The sequence below is a fragment of the Equus quagga genome, chromosome 1, assembly GCF_021613505.1.
Source record: "Equus quagga isolate Etosha38 chromosome 1, UCLA_HA_Equagga_1.0, whole genome shotgun sequence".
NCBI classification, from domain to species: Eukaryota; Metazoa; Chordata; class Mammalia; order Perissodactyla; family Equidae; genus Equus; species Equus quagga.
The window spans coordinates 37,457-53,402 of record NC_060267.1 but is presented as its reverse complement, the minus strand read 5'-3'; the positions used below and the strand labels follow the sequence as shown (position 1 = coordinate 53,402).

Below are 15,946 nucleotides of genomic sequence, written 5' to 3'. Positions count from 1 at the left end.
ACATAGCACAACCAGAAGGACCTAAAACCGGAAAATACAAGTATGTACTGGGGGGCTTTGGGGAGAAGAAGACGAAGAAAAAAAAAGAGATTGGCAATATGTTAGCTCAGGTGCTAATCCTCAAAAAAAAAAAAATCCTGTTTTCAGTTTGTTGATTAACTTCTTATCACTTTGACCATATGCCATAAAACTAATCAAAGTTATAACAGCTCTTTGTCCTCTGCTGGACACAACACATATCCTCTGTTCGTTCATTCTATGTCTGTCATTCATTCAATGTCTGAGGCACTAACCTCTACAGAGAACCAGCCAAAGCCTAGGAACTTGATATAAAGATGAATATGACATGATTTTCTGCCCTTAAGTTGCTCAGTCTCCTGAAATATTGTTTATAATACAATATGATAAATGTTATAAATGAAATATCTGTGAAGGGCTTTGGTAAATGCTGTTGAATTGGAATTTAATGAGAACATATAAACTTTAGACCTTTTTTTCTAATAAGATGCTTTCTTTTGAAATGAAACAGATTTCCTGATAATGACTTAGCCAAAGGAGGTAGAAGGACATTGGTGTTGACCTGAATTACAGAGTGTTTTTAATGAATTGTAAGACATTTTTTCTGTTTAAAATGAACACTGAAAAAACTTGTTGTTAATGCTATCTTAGTTAGAAGGAAAACATAATTAAATAAAATACTACATCAAAGCCAAATAATGGAGTTTATTTGACATTTGATATTTTTATAAAATAACAAACCCTACTAACAGACTTTTAAAAATAATTTAACTCAGAGTCGTAAAGTTAACAAAGCACTAGGGCACCCATTAGTTCTCTTACTTGTTCTCACAAATATTCTGTGTGGTAGGTGTTCGTATCTCCAATTTACAGATGAAGAAATCCGTGTTCATTTATTTATTCATTCAGACATTTACTATGTGCCAGCTGGCACAAGGGATGGAAATGCCAATAATCCAAAAGGTTCTAGATTGAACACTGGTCTTTGGGCTCCAAATCCTCTTCTCTGCCCTCCATATTATAACTCTCTGTTAAACATATGAATCATATTATTAAAATAACAAGTCATGTGTCTCAAAAAACTAAAATAAAAAACTTTATATAGGTATACAGTAAAGATAGTCTATGAAGTCACTGTTGATCTCTTCTGGGTAAACTTTATAATGTTGGTATTTTATCTCATTTCTCAATGTTAGCACCTGGGTAAATTTTAATTTTGGTATAATATAGAAATGGTTCATGTTTATGCCACAATATGGGATTCTTTTGGTATTTAGACAGTTGGAAACTTTCTAAAATTAATGATTTTATAATATTAAACAATTGCATATTGTATTCACAAAAAGTGTATTCCCAGTATGTTGATATTAAAAACTTTTTCCCAAGGAAATTGTCATGCCTGTTATTTCCAAAAAATGTAAACAAAGGAGTCCTTCCCCTAAACTGACCCCTAAAATACTTCTGTAGAAGTCCCCCTCCTTAAATTGCCAGGCTGTATACAAAACAAAGATATGTAAAGCCTGGAAGAATTATCATTTTCTTTTTTGTGACTCAAGTTATATCTAAACATACATTGCAGTTTATTTGCACTGTTTTTAAATACCGTTTATGCAATCTAAACCAGATATATGAAGGGCTATAAAAATTGTCTATCCTGACAATAATTTTAGACTTGCACAAAGATTTATTTGTAGATATGGTATCAAAGCATTATTTTAATAACAAAAATGAAAGATGTGATTTTTAAATTTTTTTTCTGATACTTTAGAGGAAACTAGGATGAATCAGATAGATGTCCCTCTTAAGGCTACTGGAAAAAAATACTACATTTATTTATTCCTGCCCTCACTGCTCCCCACCCCATCCCTAATGCCTTTTTAGAATGAGTTGAATCTAAGGTACATATCAGTCTTCAAACTGCTGCCTAGGCTTTTAAAATTTGTGCTCCAAAAGTTAAAAAAAATTTTGGGGGGGGGGGGGAGTGTTTAATGTCAAGAAAGCAGATATGTGCCCATCTCTCAGATGAATTATCAGTTTATTTAGCTGATATTTCAAACCTTGTTAGCGCTAACTCTTCTGCATTCTCTTGAACTTCCTATTATCATGCCCTTCTTAACCACTAGACCTTTACAAATTGTCCTTCCCTTAGCTTGGTCACTTAGCAAACTCCTTGTCATCTTTCAAGTCTTAGTCTCTCCATCACACTTTCCCTTAACATACCAAAGTGCTTTTCTCCCTGGGTCCTGCTTTACCCATAACTTGGATAAAGTCATATTATAATGTAATTGTACATATCTATTTTCATCGTCTCTTCCTTCAAGGAAGTATGTGTGTGTTCTGTTTTTTCTTTTTGCACCTCAGGGGTCTGACATGTATATATTGGGCATTCAAATATTAGTAGATTTCAGAAAATCTAAACCACTCCTTTGGCTTAAATTCAAAGGGACTGCACATAGAATCCACTGATATTTTCACAGCAAGATTAAGTGCTTTTTGTCATTGAGATGAGTTTACAATTGGTGTTAAGCACCAAGTGTCTATCCCAGAAAAATCCGAACTTGTTTGTGTTAAAGAAGGCTTCAACAGAAATACGTATTTATATTGTGAAATCTAATGATTACTAGTCCAACAATGAACTTTCAGTCTGCTTCTCTGATTACTATAGAAATCCTCAAACGGTCAGGTTTTCTGAGGGAAAGGAATCTGGTAAAACAGTTAACTCTGCTGGAAAGGTTTAAACAAAGGCATTCACGTTTCCTACCTTCTTGCAGCATTTAATAACGCAGTCGTGGTCCTGAGAGGACACGGGACTTCTCGCCCTGAAACATGTTGGAGGTGCTGGAGGAGGCTGGATGTGGTGGACGCACCTACTAGTGTCCTCACCCCTAACCAGTGTCGACGAAAATAATCCATATCCAATCTATAAATGAAAATTTGGGTGAGTTTATTCTGAGCTTAAATCTGAGGATTATAACCCGGGAGAGTCTTTCCACAAAGGAACAGAGCACTCCAAAGAAGTGGGGGTATAAGGGTGGTTATATACCCTCAAAGAGGATGTTTCACATAGGATTGAAATGTCCCTTTTACAATAGTCGCAAGACTGCTCTGTCAGCACAGCGATTGATGGAAATAGCAGGTAGGTCTTCTGTCTCTGTGAACACAGCAGGGTGGCAGTCTGTTGTCTCCAGCTGTGTGGTCACAGGTGAGCTGGGAGGTGAGTGCAGCAATCAGTTCCTAGCCTAAGGAAAAATGCTTATCCCTAAGGAAATGCTAATTTTGGGGGTAAGTTGCACCTTTATCTCAAGGGCCTTTGTTCTGGCCAAAGGAAATGTCTAAGCAGATATGCAATGCGTGCTCAATAGCCACAGTCAGGCCCTTTTGAAAGAAAAGTCAGGCCGAATTAGGTTTATACCAAATGGCTTCCTCATATACTCCAATATATCCTATTGCTTGCCATTTTTATTTGTCACCAGCAATTCTCCAGCTAGAAAATGCCTTTTAAAATGAATAGAAAAAGACTGCTTACATATTTTTTTTTTTTGAGGAAGATTAGCCCTGAGCTAACATCTGCCGCCAATCCTTCTCTTTTTGCTGAGGAAGACTGGCCCTGAGCTAACATCCATGCCCATCTTCCTCTACTTTATATGTGGGACGCCTGCCACAGCGTGGCTTACCAAGTGGTGACATGTCCGCACGCGGGATCCCAACTGAGGCGGAATGTGTGCACCTAACCGCTGCGCCACCGGGCCAGCCCCTACATTTTTTAACCTAGTGAATGAGTGCACCAAGGCTGCCCCAGGGAGAGAAGCCCAGGGCATCCTGGCCTACATGCTGATCTATATGAGCCGATGCTTATCTAAAGTTATAGGACCACACAATAACCACACCCCCACCTGCACTGATACCATTTTCATGACTTTTTACATCATCTTTCTTTGGTAAAAATAAGTCATGTACCCATGCCTTATAAATTTAGCCCTAACCCTCAACACTTGCAGCCCTTCCCCGCCCGTGGGTCCCGTCCCCACGCCTGCAGGCCTTCACCACCTGTGGGTCCTGTCCCCACACCATTTCTGAATAAAGGAGCACTACTACCAGAACTTGAGAGTCCACAAAATCTTTCTTTTGACTCCTAGGCTCCCGAGCCCCCATCAGTTAATGTCTATAAAAATCACTGGACTGTAATGATGAGGATTTTTAGGCTGCTTAATTTTAAAATGGCTTATGATGAGGATTTTTAGGCTGGTTAGTTTTAAAACTACAGATGAGATTCAGGCTCCAAGGAGTGGAATTTGTTTGCCCCTTTGTTGGGAAACATTTACATTTCCAAGGGAAACCTCTATCTGTGAAGATGCCTCCCTCTCTGTACCAGGAAGAAGGGGGAATGGTCTTATCTCTAGAAGCTCTTAATGGGGAAGGCAAGAACTTAAGTTGGTTGCTGTCTGGCAATCTCATGTAACTGGTTTAGGGTGGTGGCGTCTAACCTTTCTAACCTTTACTTAATCCGATTTGATTCTTGTCTAAAAGTCATGGGATCACCCAATGACCAGACCCCACCTGCACTGATACCATTTTAACTTTTTTTTCATGTTCTTTCCTTTGTCTTGTAAAGAGATGAATCATATACCTATGCCTTAAATTTAGCCCTAACCCTCAACTCGGGGCAGCAGCAGGAGCTCTGACTGCCCGTGGGTCCTGTCCCTACACACCAGCTCTGCCTCCCCATGGGTCCTGTCCCCATGTCAGCGGGGGCAGCAGCAGCTGCTCTGCCTGCCCGTGGGTCCTGTCCCCATGCCAGCGGGGGCAGCAGAAGCGGCAGCAGCAGGAGCTCTGACTGCCCGTGGGTCCTGTCCCCATGCACCAGCTCTGCCTGCCCATGGGTCCTGTCCCCATGCCAGCGGGGGCAGCAGAAGCAGCAGCAGCAGCAGGAGCTCTGACTGCCCGTGGGTCCTGTCCCCATGCCGGCAGCAGGAGCTCTGACTGCCCGTGGGTCCTGTCCCCATGCTATTCCACACTATTCTCTAAATAAAAGAGCACTCCTGCCAGATCTTGAGAGTCTAAGAAATCTTTCTTTCGCCTCCTCGGCTCACCGACCCCGCATCAGTAAGATCATGTTTTTTTTAAGACTAAGGATACTTTAATGACGTTAATTCCGGCAGACCGTTTCAGCCTTAAGCCAGATGACTTGTTTCATGGAGAATGCAGCAGTAATCTGGACACTGGGAGGAACGGAGGAGCCATGCTGGCTGGAAGGCCAGTGTAGGGACCTGGAATTGGCCACCCCAAGATATGTCTCTTTGGCATCGGGATTATTTGAGGCTGATTGCTTTTGATAAACCGGGACAAGGAAGGAGGCTCTGAGGAAAGGAACTTGCCGTTTGTTAGGACACATTTACATTTGTAAGGTAAATCTCTATCTGTAAAAGGTGCCTCCCTCTCTGTACCAGGAAGAAGGAGATGACCTTCTCTCTAGAAACTCTTAATCAATGCCAAAGGCAAGGACTTAAATCTGCATTTTATTGTGCTTGTCTGGTAACCTCCTGTAACTAACTTCCCTCCCCCTCCCAACGTTGGCATTTCTTTAAGGATTAAGCGTCTTTCCTTAGGGTAGGAACTGATTGCTGCCCTCACCTGTGACCACCCAGCTCAAGACAATCGGCTTGCCTCCTGCTACGCCCACTGAGATAGCAGACCACTACCTGCTGTGTCCATCAAGCCCTGTGCGACAGGGCAATCTTGTGACTATTGTGGGAGGGACATTTCAATGACATGTGAAACACCCTGTTTGGGGGTATATAACCACTCTGTGCACCCCACTTCTTCGGTGCCCCTTCTTCCTTTGGGAAGAAAGGCCCCAGGCCATGGTTTCTCATAAAGCTTTGCTTAATTTTCTCTTGCTATTCTGTCTCATATGAATTTAACTCGGTCTCTGGCCATACGAACCCACATTTGGGACGAGGAAATGTCTTCCTTCCCTACACCGGTCACCAACACAGTTATTCACGTGTGCCCGAGCCAGAGGGTCGTGAGAAAAATGGCTCCGACGCCCAGGCCCCCGGCCCGCCGGCGGCGGAAGTGGGTCAGCCGGCTGGCCCCGAGCCCGCGCACAGGCACAGAGGTCCCGGCCTTGACGCTCCACCCTACCATGTCGCCGGGGTTCACGCGGACAGGCGCACGAGGCCGCCGCCGAGAGATCCTACAGCGCCGGAACCGGCCCGCGCCGCCCCGCCCCGCCCCGCGCCGCTCGGTCAGAGGACACGACGGGCGCAGGTCGCGGCAGACGGTGCCGTCGTCCCGAGCGGCTCAACCAGAGGCTTGTCTCCACGACGCGACACGCCCCGCCGCAGGTGAAACGCGTTTGCGACGGGGCCGCCCTCGCGCGCGTCCCTCATCTGTCGCCACCCCGAGGCGGCCTCCGCCCCGACGTCCGAAGCCGAAGGCCCTCGGCAGGTCTCCCAGGAGACGCGGGAGCGAGGCAGGGGTCTCCGACGCATGCGCGCGTGAGGAGCCCGCGCCCGTGCCGGCGCGTCCGAACGTGTGCCTGGACCCAGGCCGGCGCATGCGCGCGGGGTGCTGCGCCGGGACGGGCGCGCCCGGACCTGTGCCTGGGCCCCAGTCGGCGCATGCGCGCGGCTGTGCGGCGCGGGCAGCCGGGGGGCGTTGCGGCCTGGCCTTAGACTGGGCTCTGGACTCGGGGCGCCGACCCTGCGGCCGCGTGGCCGGGCGCGGCTCGGTGAGCGCGGGCGCGCGTCTGCGGAGGTGGGCTCGGGCTCGCGCGGCGCCCGCGGCTTACTTCTCCAAGGCGTGTTCCCGTGACAGGCTTGGCGACGGCGGATGCGGCAGGTGGTGAAGATGATCGCCGGCGTCGCCGTTCTGGGCCTGGTGCTGTGCGTCTCCCTGGCCTTCTGGCTTCTGTCCGTGGCCGCCAGCACCCATTACGGTGAGTGGGCGCTGCGGCGTCTCCCTGCCGCCCGGCCTGAGGACTTTAAAACGGTGCCGCTGCGGGACCCGAAACCCGTGTCTGCGTGGACGCGAGCTTCCGCGGCCTAAGTGGCCTGCCAGCACGGAAACAAGCGGTGCCCTGAACGTTTTAAAGCGTTTTAATAAATGCTGCTTGTCCTGTACTAGTCACACCTATTTCGGAATTTATTTCATCTGTCTTGGGGAGAAGTCAGTGAAACAGCTTTGTAAAGTCGTTGCGGTGACGCTTTTGGAAAGAACATTAGTAACGCCGGTTACCAATTCCGTGTGTCCTGTAAAAATAACAGTGAAAACGAAAGGTGGCATAATGTTTACATTTGGAGACGTGGGGGATTTGTCTGCTGTTTGGTCACTTCAAAAGAACAGATTCCTTTTAAAGTCTGAAGCCACTTCGCTTAAGTCTAAGGTACTCTGCGCTCAAATCTTTGAGGTTTTGAAGCCCCCTTCGAGCACGAGTATGCCTTTGCACAAACTTCTTCGTACCCATTGAAACAGAGTACTGTTCGGTTAAGAGGAAACAGTGAAAAGTAGAGTGAGAAAGTGGACTCTTAAATGGTTCTATCCTAAGTGGCAGCCTCTGAGACTTTAGTCCTTTTGGAAAGAGACACGTGAAAAGTCGGATGTGTGCACCGAATACGGAAGCTTTCGGGGCTGTGTGTTCGTGGGGCAGGCGGTGCGGGAGGAGCAGACTCAGTGCCCGTGTCACCTGTTCTCGACTCGACAGAACGGGCGGGATGCTAAGCTCGGGCGCTCGAGCCCCTGGGGCCAGGCGCCGGATGCTAACGAGTGAAGCTGTCCAGGCCTTCGCATATGCAACACGTGGGAGTAGTTTTCACTTCCAGAAATAGGGTTTTCCTGTTTTCTGGTTGAACATTTGGGCCTCTTTGTCTTTCTTTTTTCTGTTTTTGATAGAAACGTGGTGCAAACAGCAGCTCACACTCTTACTCTAATCACTCAGCCTTGGTGTTTGGGCGTCGTTCAGGAACGGCAGGGACTCTAAACCGGGAAGCCATGAGGAGGTGGCCTCTCTTCACCTGGCGTCAGTTCTGCCACGTGGGCGTAACTTACAGTTTTTAAAAGAAGCCAGGAATCTGGACTTTTATACGAAATCTCCTAATCTTTAGATATTGACTCAAATTGTTTGAAAACATTGTGCTAGCCCAACAAAACATCTGTGAGCTAGATGCAACTTTTGGAAAAATAAGTTGCTAATCACTGAATCCTGAGGTGTGTAGCCTGTGAGAAGGTTACTTTAAAAAAAAAAAAATCTCCTGAAAGGCAGGGAGAGGAATAATCGGATCCTGTTAAGAAAGGAGTTTGCTCCGTGCTGTTGTTGAGATTTAATACTTGCCTCCTTTCAAAGAAGTGAGGAGCCAGGGATTCATTTCAAACCTCCAAATATGTATGAAAAACCCATTATTATTAATAACTAAATGGTTCTCAAAACCTGGAAGGACTTATTTGGTCATTCCCCAGTGGGATTGTCTCTCTGAAGACATGCAGATCTCAACATAAATATTTTACTTTGGTAACTTCATCCCTGTTTCTCTACCTGTGACTATATTTTAGTCCAGAATGCAGAAAGTTATCAAAGCTTACAGCCAAGACTAACTTGTGCAGGCTTCACATGATTTGTGTTCTACCTTTATACTTTTTCAGGTAACTTACAGCCCATTTCTCCTTGGCGTTGGCTGTTTTCTGTTGTTGTTCCTGTCTTGATCGTCTCTAATGGCTTTAAAAAGAAAAGTCTAGATCACAGTGGGGCTTTAGGAGGTATGTTTTTCTTTTGAATATTTAACTATGTAGCTTGCTTACCTAATTTAAACTCATGTTTTCTAAATTCTGAATATGTGAAACTGTAAATCACAATATTGTATATTTTAGGCAATGATAAAGTTGTACATTGCTCAACATTCCTGTTGTCAAAATTTCAGATACTAGCATACCCTTTTAGTGTAATGTACGAATTTAACTTTGTGATTGATCCCAAGTAGATTGATAAGCTAGACTTTTGAGGACCTTGATTATTCTGCTGCTTAATTGAATTGTCATCCGCTAGCAGAGACATGGGAGCACTCCTCCTGGGAGCCTGTGGAAAGGATTCCTCCTGGGCATTGCAGCTGGTAACCCCAATCAGAGCAGTCCGTACTGAGTGGTCTACGTTTATTTTTCAGAACTGAGTTAGGGATGGGCCATTTATTCTTTTAGCAAATATTTATTGAGCACTGACTGTGTGCCACTCTTGTAGAAACTGGGGCTACAGCTGTGAACAGCACAGGTTTTAGTTCTTGTGGAACTTTTATTCTTTAGGACAGTTAGATAACAACTAAACAAGTAAAATACATAAAACTCTTCATATAATGATAAAGTTTATGAGAAAAATTAAAGATAATAAAGCATGTATTTTGGGGGTATGGGCATTCTTTTGTAGATGGGGTCAGGCATAACCCTTTTCTCTAAGGAGGTGGCTTTGAACCAGAACCTGAAGAAGCCAGCAATGAGGAGATCTGTGAAAAGCATGTCCAGTCTGACAGAATAACAAGTGTACATAGACAAGCCTGGTTTATTCTGGAGGGAGAATAAGGCTCATTTGTCTGGAAAGTAGTAAGAAAAGGAAAAGTCGTGAGAGAGAAAATGAAATAAATAGGCAAGGGCGGGGTAATGTGGGGGCTTGTGGGACACAGTAAAGATCTTATTCCAAACTAGGTGGAGTCTCTGCTGCCTCAAATCAGGGGAGTGACCTGATCTGATTTAACATTGGGTCTTTCATATCCTACCAGTGTTATGAGCCCCAAGACATGAGGATTCCCCCCAAATACTTCCTATAGGATGAGATCTCTACAGGATGAGGATTATTTAGAACGGGTGGGTCTTGAGGCCACCTACCCCACCATTGTTAGTCCCTGATGCACCATAAACACCCTCTACCCCTCACATGCTGTGTACGGCAGATGTTTCTCATGAGGTTATGAATTAGAGCAGCCTTCACAGAGGCAGATACATCATGGTCAAGGAACAAGCACTAGAATCAGGCAGGATGCATCTGCATATAGTTATGGCTTTGGGAGAGTCACTGAACCTCTCTATGCCTTAGTTTTCTCTTCAGAGAAACAGGGTTGTTAATATCTAACCTAGAGAAGGATATACCATGAATTTAACGAGCTTAAACTTCATGGCATTTCACTTGCAATAGTACCTTCCAAGGCCCTGGGAAGAGTCCTAGCAATGTGCTCTTATGGTCCTATGGTTTTATAAATTTTATAAAGGTAAAAGGTACTTTTTTCTTAAAAGAGGGCCCCCAAATTTATAAGCTTCACGCCCCACAAAATGAATGAAACCCCTGATTTCATTCTTAGGGTTGTAGTAAGGAGTAAATGAGATAATTACTATAAAGTTCTTAGTTCAGTGTCTAGACACATCACCAACATTTATTGGTGCTTGTTATTAGGGACAGTTCTTCAGAATCATGCTAATTCTCTTCGTAATTGAGAAACATTGTTCAAATTCTGTTAAGGAGTGTTTTCCCTTCTGTGGGGTAGTTGAGAATTATAGTTAACCGATGTATTGACATTTTTATATGAATTTTGTCTTACCATGTAATCAATAAGTATTAGGAATGGTTATGTTTTATTTATTTAGCAGATGCTTATGTTGTGCATACTGTGTACCAGGCACTGCTACTAGCACTTTTGAAGTATTCATTTATTTATTGTAAATAACTTGAACAATCTCTGGCTCAGTATAGTAACATAGAGTTATGCTTTGCTAAAAATGTCCTTTCTCAGGTGGCCTTGCCATTATGTTTAAATTGTTCTTGACCTGTAGCAAGAAGCATTGAGTTGTTCCTGAAGTCTGTCTTCTGTGGCTTCCATGTTGTGTGCTGTCCTGCTCTCCTCTTTTCTGATCTCTCCTTTGGTTTCTTTCCTGCTGCCCTTTCCTTTCCTGCCTTCTAGCCTGGGGCATCTCTTCCATTCCTACCCAGCTTGGTTTAGAATTAGAAGGTGGGTTCTGGAACCATGACACAGCCGCCTGCCAGCTCCGTGAACTTTGCCACATCGCCTAAATCCTCAGGCCCTCACACTCTTTGTCTCTTATGAAGTAGGTCCTTGTGGGCTTATTGGTGAGCCTCAAACATGAGAATGTGTGGGGCAGCACATCTGGTTAAACCGTAAAATGTTATACAGACGTTCACTGTTAGTGATTCTCTTCTTTCCACTCTGTTATAAACCCCCTGGAGACAGAGTATGTCTTCTGCTTCTGTGTCCCTGCTTTGAATAGCGCTGCACATGTTATAGGCACTGAGGGAGTATCTGTAGATTAACTTTAAAACCTCTGCTCTTTTCCTAATCGTTTCATTCTATGGAATGTTGGTATCTTTTTGTTTGGAGTTTTTTCCTTAAGGACAGCAAACTGTAATGCTGAGTCAAAGTGTGGCAGTCCTTGGGAATACTGCCCTGGAGTGTGGCTGCAAGTCCCTGAAACTCGCAGTGTCATGCCTTTCCCGTCTATAAAATCGGGGGGACAATAGCACCCCTAGCACTGATGTATCCAAGCGGTCATCCCTGCAAATGCTTGTTTAGCACGGTACCTGGCATGCATAAGAAGTGCTTTATAAATGTTAGTTATTGTTTTCCTTCTACCACTGCTATTCACGGTTATAGGAATGTTACTAAAGCGTGCCATATCCTGCCTTTAGTGTGCTTGGGGTTGAGAAAGATTGAGAACTTCCTTAGGATCTGCGTATTTAGAGTCCTGCATGGCACAGGAACACATGTCTTGGTATTGATAGGAGAGGGGAGGGGTTGAGGCAGTGCTTACGGTGGACACTGAAGTGGAGGGCTCTGGTTTCCTTGAGAGAAAGTATTTCTAGACTATGGAGAGGATCACATGAGAGCATATGAGAGGGAGAGTGCTTGTAAACTGTAAAGCACTGTGTAGGTGGTTTGTTCCAAGGAATTACTGTCTAGTTTAGTTATTCAGTGTATTCCTTTGAACATGTCCCTGTTGTACTTTGTCATCAGGCTTTTAACTTAACAAGTTTTAATTTGGTTTCCCTTGCCGAGATTGTTAGGCTTAGTGGTTTACCATTTTTGCGTTCATTCATTCGTCAGATATTTAGTGAGCCAGGCACTGTTCTGGGCACTTAGGATTTAGTAGTGAACAAAATGGATAAAAATCCCACTGTCAGAGAGCTTACATTTGTGTCTCAGGGGAGACAGATGATCAGTAAGATGGATTTGAGGCATTTAATCCCCAGAAGGAGATGCTGTTAAGTGTAGTAGGAGTGCACCCAAACGGGATGTTGTCAGGGAAGGCCAGGGGTTGTGCTCCGTGTGGTGGCACAGGGTGGCCTGACCTCTTTTGGGTCACCAAAGTCTTTCTGAAAAAGAAACTTCATTCTGTCAGGTACCCAGAGTTGATAAGAGCCAAGAAAACTGGTTTATGCTGCTCATTGTCACAGGGGACTGATATATGAGCCAGAATGCCACTTTATTACTCTGATAAAATATAGAGCCACCAGGCAGCCCGGAATGCAGACGTCATTGTTTAGGCGTGCCCTGTTCTTGTAGTCAGGCCACTCGAGAAGTCGGATTATAATTAGAAGGTTGCTTTGTGAGAAGCAGTCGGTGATGCACATCCACGGGCCAGAATCCTGTCCCTTGTACAGTGTTTTTTTTTTTTTTTCCAAAGATTTTATTTTTTTCCTTTTTCTCCCCAAAGCCCCCCAGTACATAGTTGTGTATTCTTCGTTGTGGGTCCTTTTAGTTGTGGCATGTGGGACGCTGCCTCAGCATGGTTTGATGAGCAGTGCCATGTCCGCGCCCAGGATTTGAACCAACGAAACACTGGGCCGCCTGCAGCAGACCACGCGAACTTAACCACTCCGCCACGGGGCCAGCCCCACCTTGTACAGTGTTTGACAAGTCTGCCAACCTCTGGCTCTTTTGGCCTTTGAGTTCTATATTTTGGGCTAACCAGCCTTCTTTTGATTCCCACAGTCTTTCTCTAGGCAGATTATGTATGATACAAGTGATTAGATTTGAGTTTGTTAAATTATAAAATTCTAGTCCTGCTCTTCCCTTTTCTGACTCCTAGAGATTATATCCAGGTCACCTTGGTTGGAATTTTGGGTGTAACTCTACTCCCACTATCAGAGAAATTTGTAGACAGTGTGGTTTTATGTCTCCAGTGGAATCTGTTAGGTATAGAATTCACCTATTTTAAACTGAGAAGTCAGCCATAATCCTTGAGTCTTCACGTGCTTCGGGAGCACCCTATTGTTGTGCCTGTTAACTTCTTGTCAGTGACATTTAGAGATTCAGAGGTGGTTGGGGAGATGGAATAGACAGGAACTGGAAACAGCAGGTACTAATCTGAGAGTCCAGACAGAGCTGGGAGTTACCCAGAATTCTAAGGTATTTTTAGATTACAGGAAAGAAATCATTCCTTTAAGGCCTTCAGTTTATTTCCTCAGTCTGCACCTGCCATCAACGTGAACATTGATCACTTCATGTAGTATTTTAAGGTGGTTGAAGTAAAAAGAATGTAGATGACTTTTGTAGCATTCCAGTGTCAAGTCTTTTTGGGCTGTCTTACTTAAGGTTTGTTTAAAGACAGTGGAACAAATTGTTAACAGTGACTGTCCCTGAAGAGGGGGTGAGTAGAGACACTCCGACTTTTACTTTGTACACTTCCGTATGTTTGGCTTTACCCTCCAGTAGGCATGTACTGCTTTCATAATATTTTAAAAACCAATTGAAAAAAGTTAAAGATTAGATAATGATAATAATATTCATTATTATTGTTAAAATAATAATACATAATTACAAAAATAATGTCATCGTTGAGATTTTGCCACTGCAACTGCTGTTACTACTGTTAAAAAGAACAAATTCAACCAAGTGAATTTGAAGATGTAACAGGCTTAATTTAGCAGTTCGTGAGTCGGGCAGCATCCCACCCAGCAGGTAGAAAGGAGCCCCAAGGACTGCACAGCGTGGAGGGTGACAGGCAGGAGGAGGTTACTCCAGCAGAGTGGGTCCTTTCAGGCAAGGTGCCTCCGTTTGGGAGAAGGCGGGGTCTGTCAGCTCCTTCCCCGAGCTGACCAGGTAATTCCAGATTGACTGGTTAAAGGAGAGGCTGACACTACAGTTAGGTGTTAAGTCTTGGTTTCTGACTTGGGGCTCACTTACTATAGGTGACTCTGTTTTGGGCCTCCTTTTTTAACGCTACTAATGATATTAACATTTATTAAGGGCCTCCTACATGCTGGATAATATAATATTATAAAAATTATCTTGTTTAACTTTTCACAGCAAGCCAGTGAGGTAGGAATTCTTATTCTTCTCATCCCACTGATGAAAAATTGAGGCTTAAGGTCAGGTACATTCTCTTAGTCATGCAGAGGCAAGTGGAGGAGCTGAGGTTTGAACTCAAGACTGTTCAACTCCAGAGCTGAAGGACTTTATTAGTACTTTATAAAGTTCACCCTATTTCTTGCACTCTGAATTAAAGTGTACTAAACTTAAGTAAAATGCCAATAATTGAGTATCTCTGGATGGGTCAATCAATGAATGTCTCAGTAGTTGTGGTACTTGAACCTTGAGCTATCAATAGAAAGACTTAGTACAGTAGAATTAGGAACCTGGGGCTGGCCCGGTGGCGTAGTGGTTAAGTTCACACGCTCTGCTTTGGTGGCCTGGGGTTCACAGGTTTGGATCCCAGGCACAGACCAACACACCACTTGTCAAGCCATGTTGTGGTGGTGTCCCACATACAAAATAGAGGAAGATTGGCACAGATGTTGGTTCAGGGACAATCTTCCTCAAAGAAAAAAGAGGAAGATTGGAACAGAAGTTAGGGCCAATCTTCCTCACCAAAAGAAAAAAAAAGAAATAGGAACCATGTCCCTATTCTGTTATTTAATAAAATATTGTTTAATACTTATTTAGTAAATAAATGTTAACTCATTTAACGTTTATTTAATATCTTTTATTCTATTAGCAGAATTTTGTTTAATGTGTATTTGATAAAAATCATAAAGCACACCTGAATATATCTTAAGAATTACAGAGAACAGAAATTGTCAACCATAGAGTTAGTCAGGGATGGAAGAATTTGTAGTTAAAAATACAAGTAGGTAGCCTGGACATGGCCACACAAGATAACAGTGCCTTGGTGTGGTTGTCACATTCTGGGAAACTGGTTCCCAACTCTGCAGGGCCAGAACTTGGATATTTGTCCAACCCTCAACCTGGAAGTTGAGAATCATGTTTAGACTTGAAGCAGTCAGACTCGTGAGAGACCAGTTTATAAAGCAGAATATAAATTCCTTGGGTGCCACTGATCTGAGCACTCAGCGGCAGACTAACACATTCTGTTCCTGAAAGGACTATCAAATTAGTATCAAGAGTGTGCTTGCGAGTTCAAAGGAACATATAGAGAATGCTACCTTTTGTGTGAAGAAGAAGGGAAAATGAGAAAACATGCTTATCTTTCTGAAAAGAAACACAGGAATGATAAACCAGAAAACTGGTGGGTTACCTTCAAACAGTGGAGGGAGAGCAAAATGTAGAGGGTGGGGAGGAGGGGACAGGAGGAAGCGACACTTTGCTGAGCATAGTTTTTTGTATGTTTCACTTTTGAAAGCATGCCAGTATTCTACACATTTAAGAAATACAATTGAATTAATAAAGATGGGAGGGAGGAATCTAAAACTAAACGCAAACGAAAGCACATGAGCTCAGTTGTGTCTTAAATTAACACTAGAAGCACACTGAAAGGAAAAGAAAAACGAATCGCTTGTAAACACAGTGTTTAACTGTATTCCTGCAGTCTTTGGGTAGGGTCAGGTGTGATCTTGTGATTTCCAAGATGTTTTATGTGTCAGTGTATATATGTGTGTGCGTACATACATATGCATGTGTGTGTATTTGTATGTTCGTGT

The 15,946-nt window shown here is 43.7% G+C and overlaps 1 protein-coding gene and 1 long non-coding RNA gene across 4 annotated transcripts in view; one reads left to right on the top strand and one right to left on the bottom strand.

The window, feature by feature from the left end:
* Positions 1-34: 34 nt before the first annotated feature.
* LOC124226399 (uncharacterized) lies at positions 35-6,240 on the bottom strand. Its single transcript, XR_006885295.1, has 3 exons — positions 6,163-6,240; positions 2,780-2,938; positions 35-1,046 (listed from the first exon to the last, which is right to left on the bottom strand). It is a non-coding gene; the product is annotated as an uncharacterized LOC124226399 (long non-coding RNA).
* TMEM19 (transmembrane protein 19) overlaps positions 6,228-15,946 on the top strand; it is a 32,015-nt gene continuing 22,296 nt past the window's right edge. The window contains exons 1-3 of one of the 3 annotated variants that reach the window (XM_046639522.1): positions 6,228-6,365; positions 6,838-6,958; positions 8,659-8,772. In XM_046639522.1, the coding sequence (XP_046495478.1) occupies positions 6,853-6,958; positions 8,659-8,772 (220 nt within the window). In that variant the 5' untranslated portion in view covers positions 6,228-6,365; positions 6,838-6,852. The other 2 variants (XM_046639531.1, XM_046639540.1) reach the window with 2 other exon arrangements.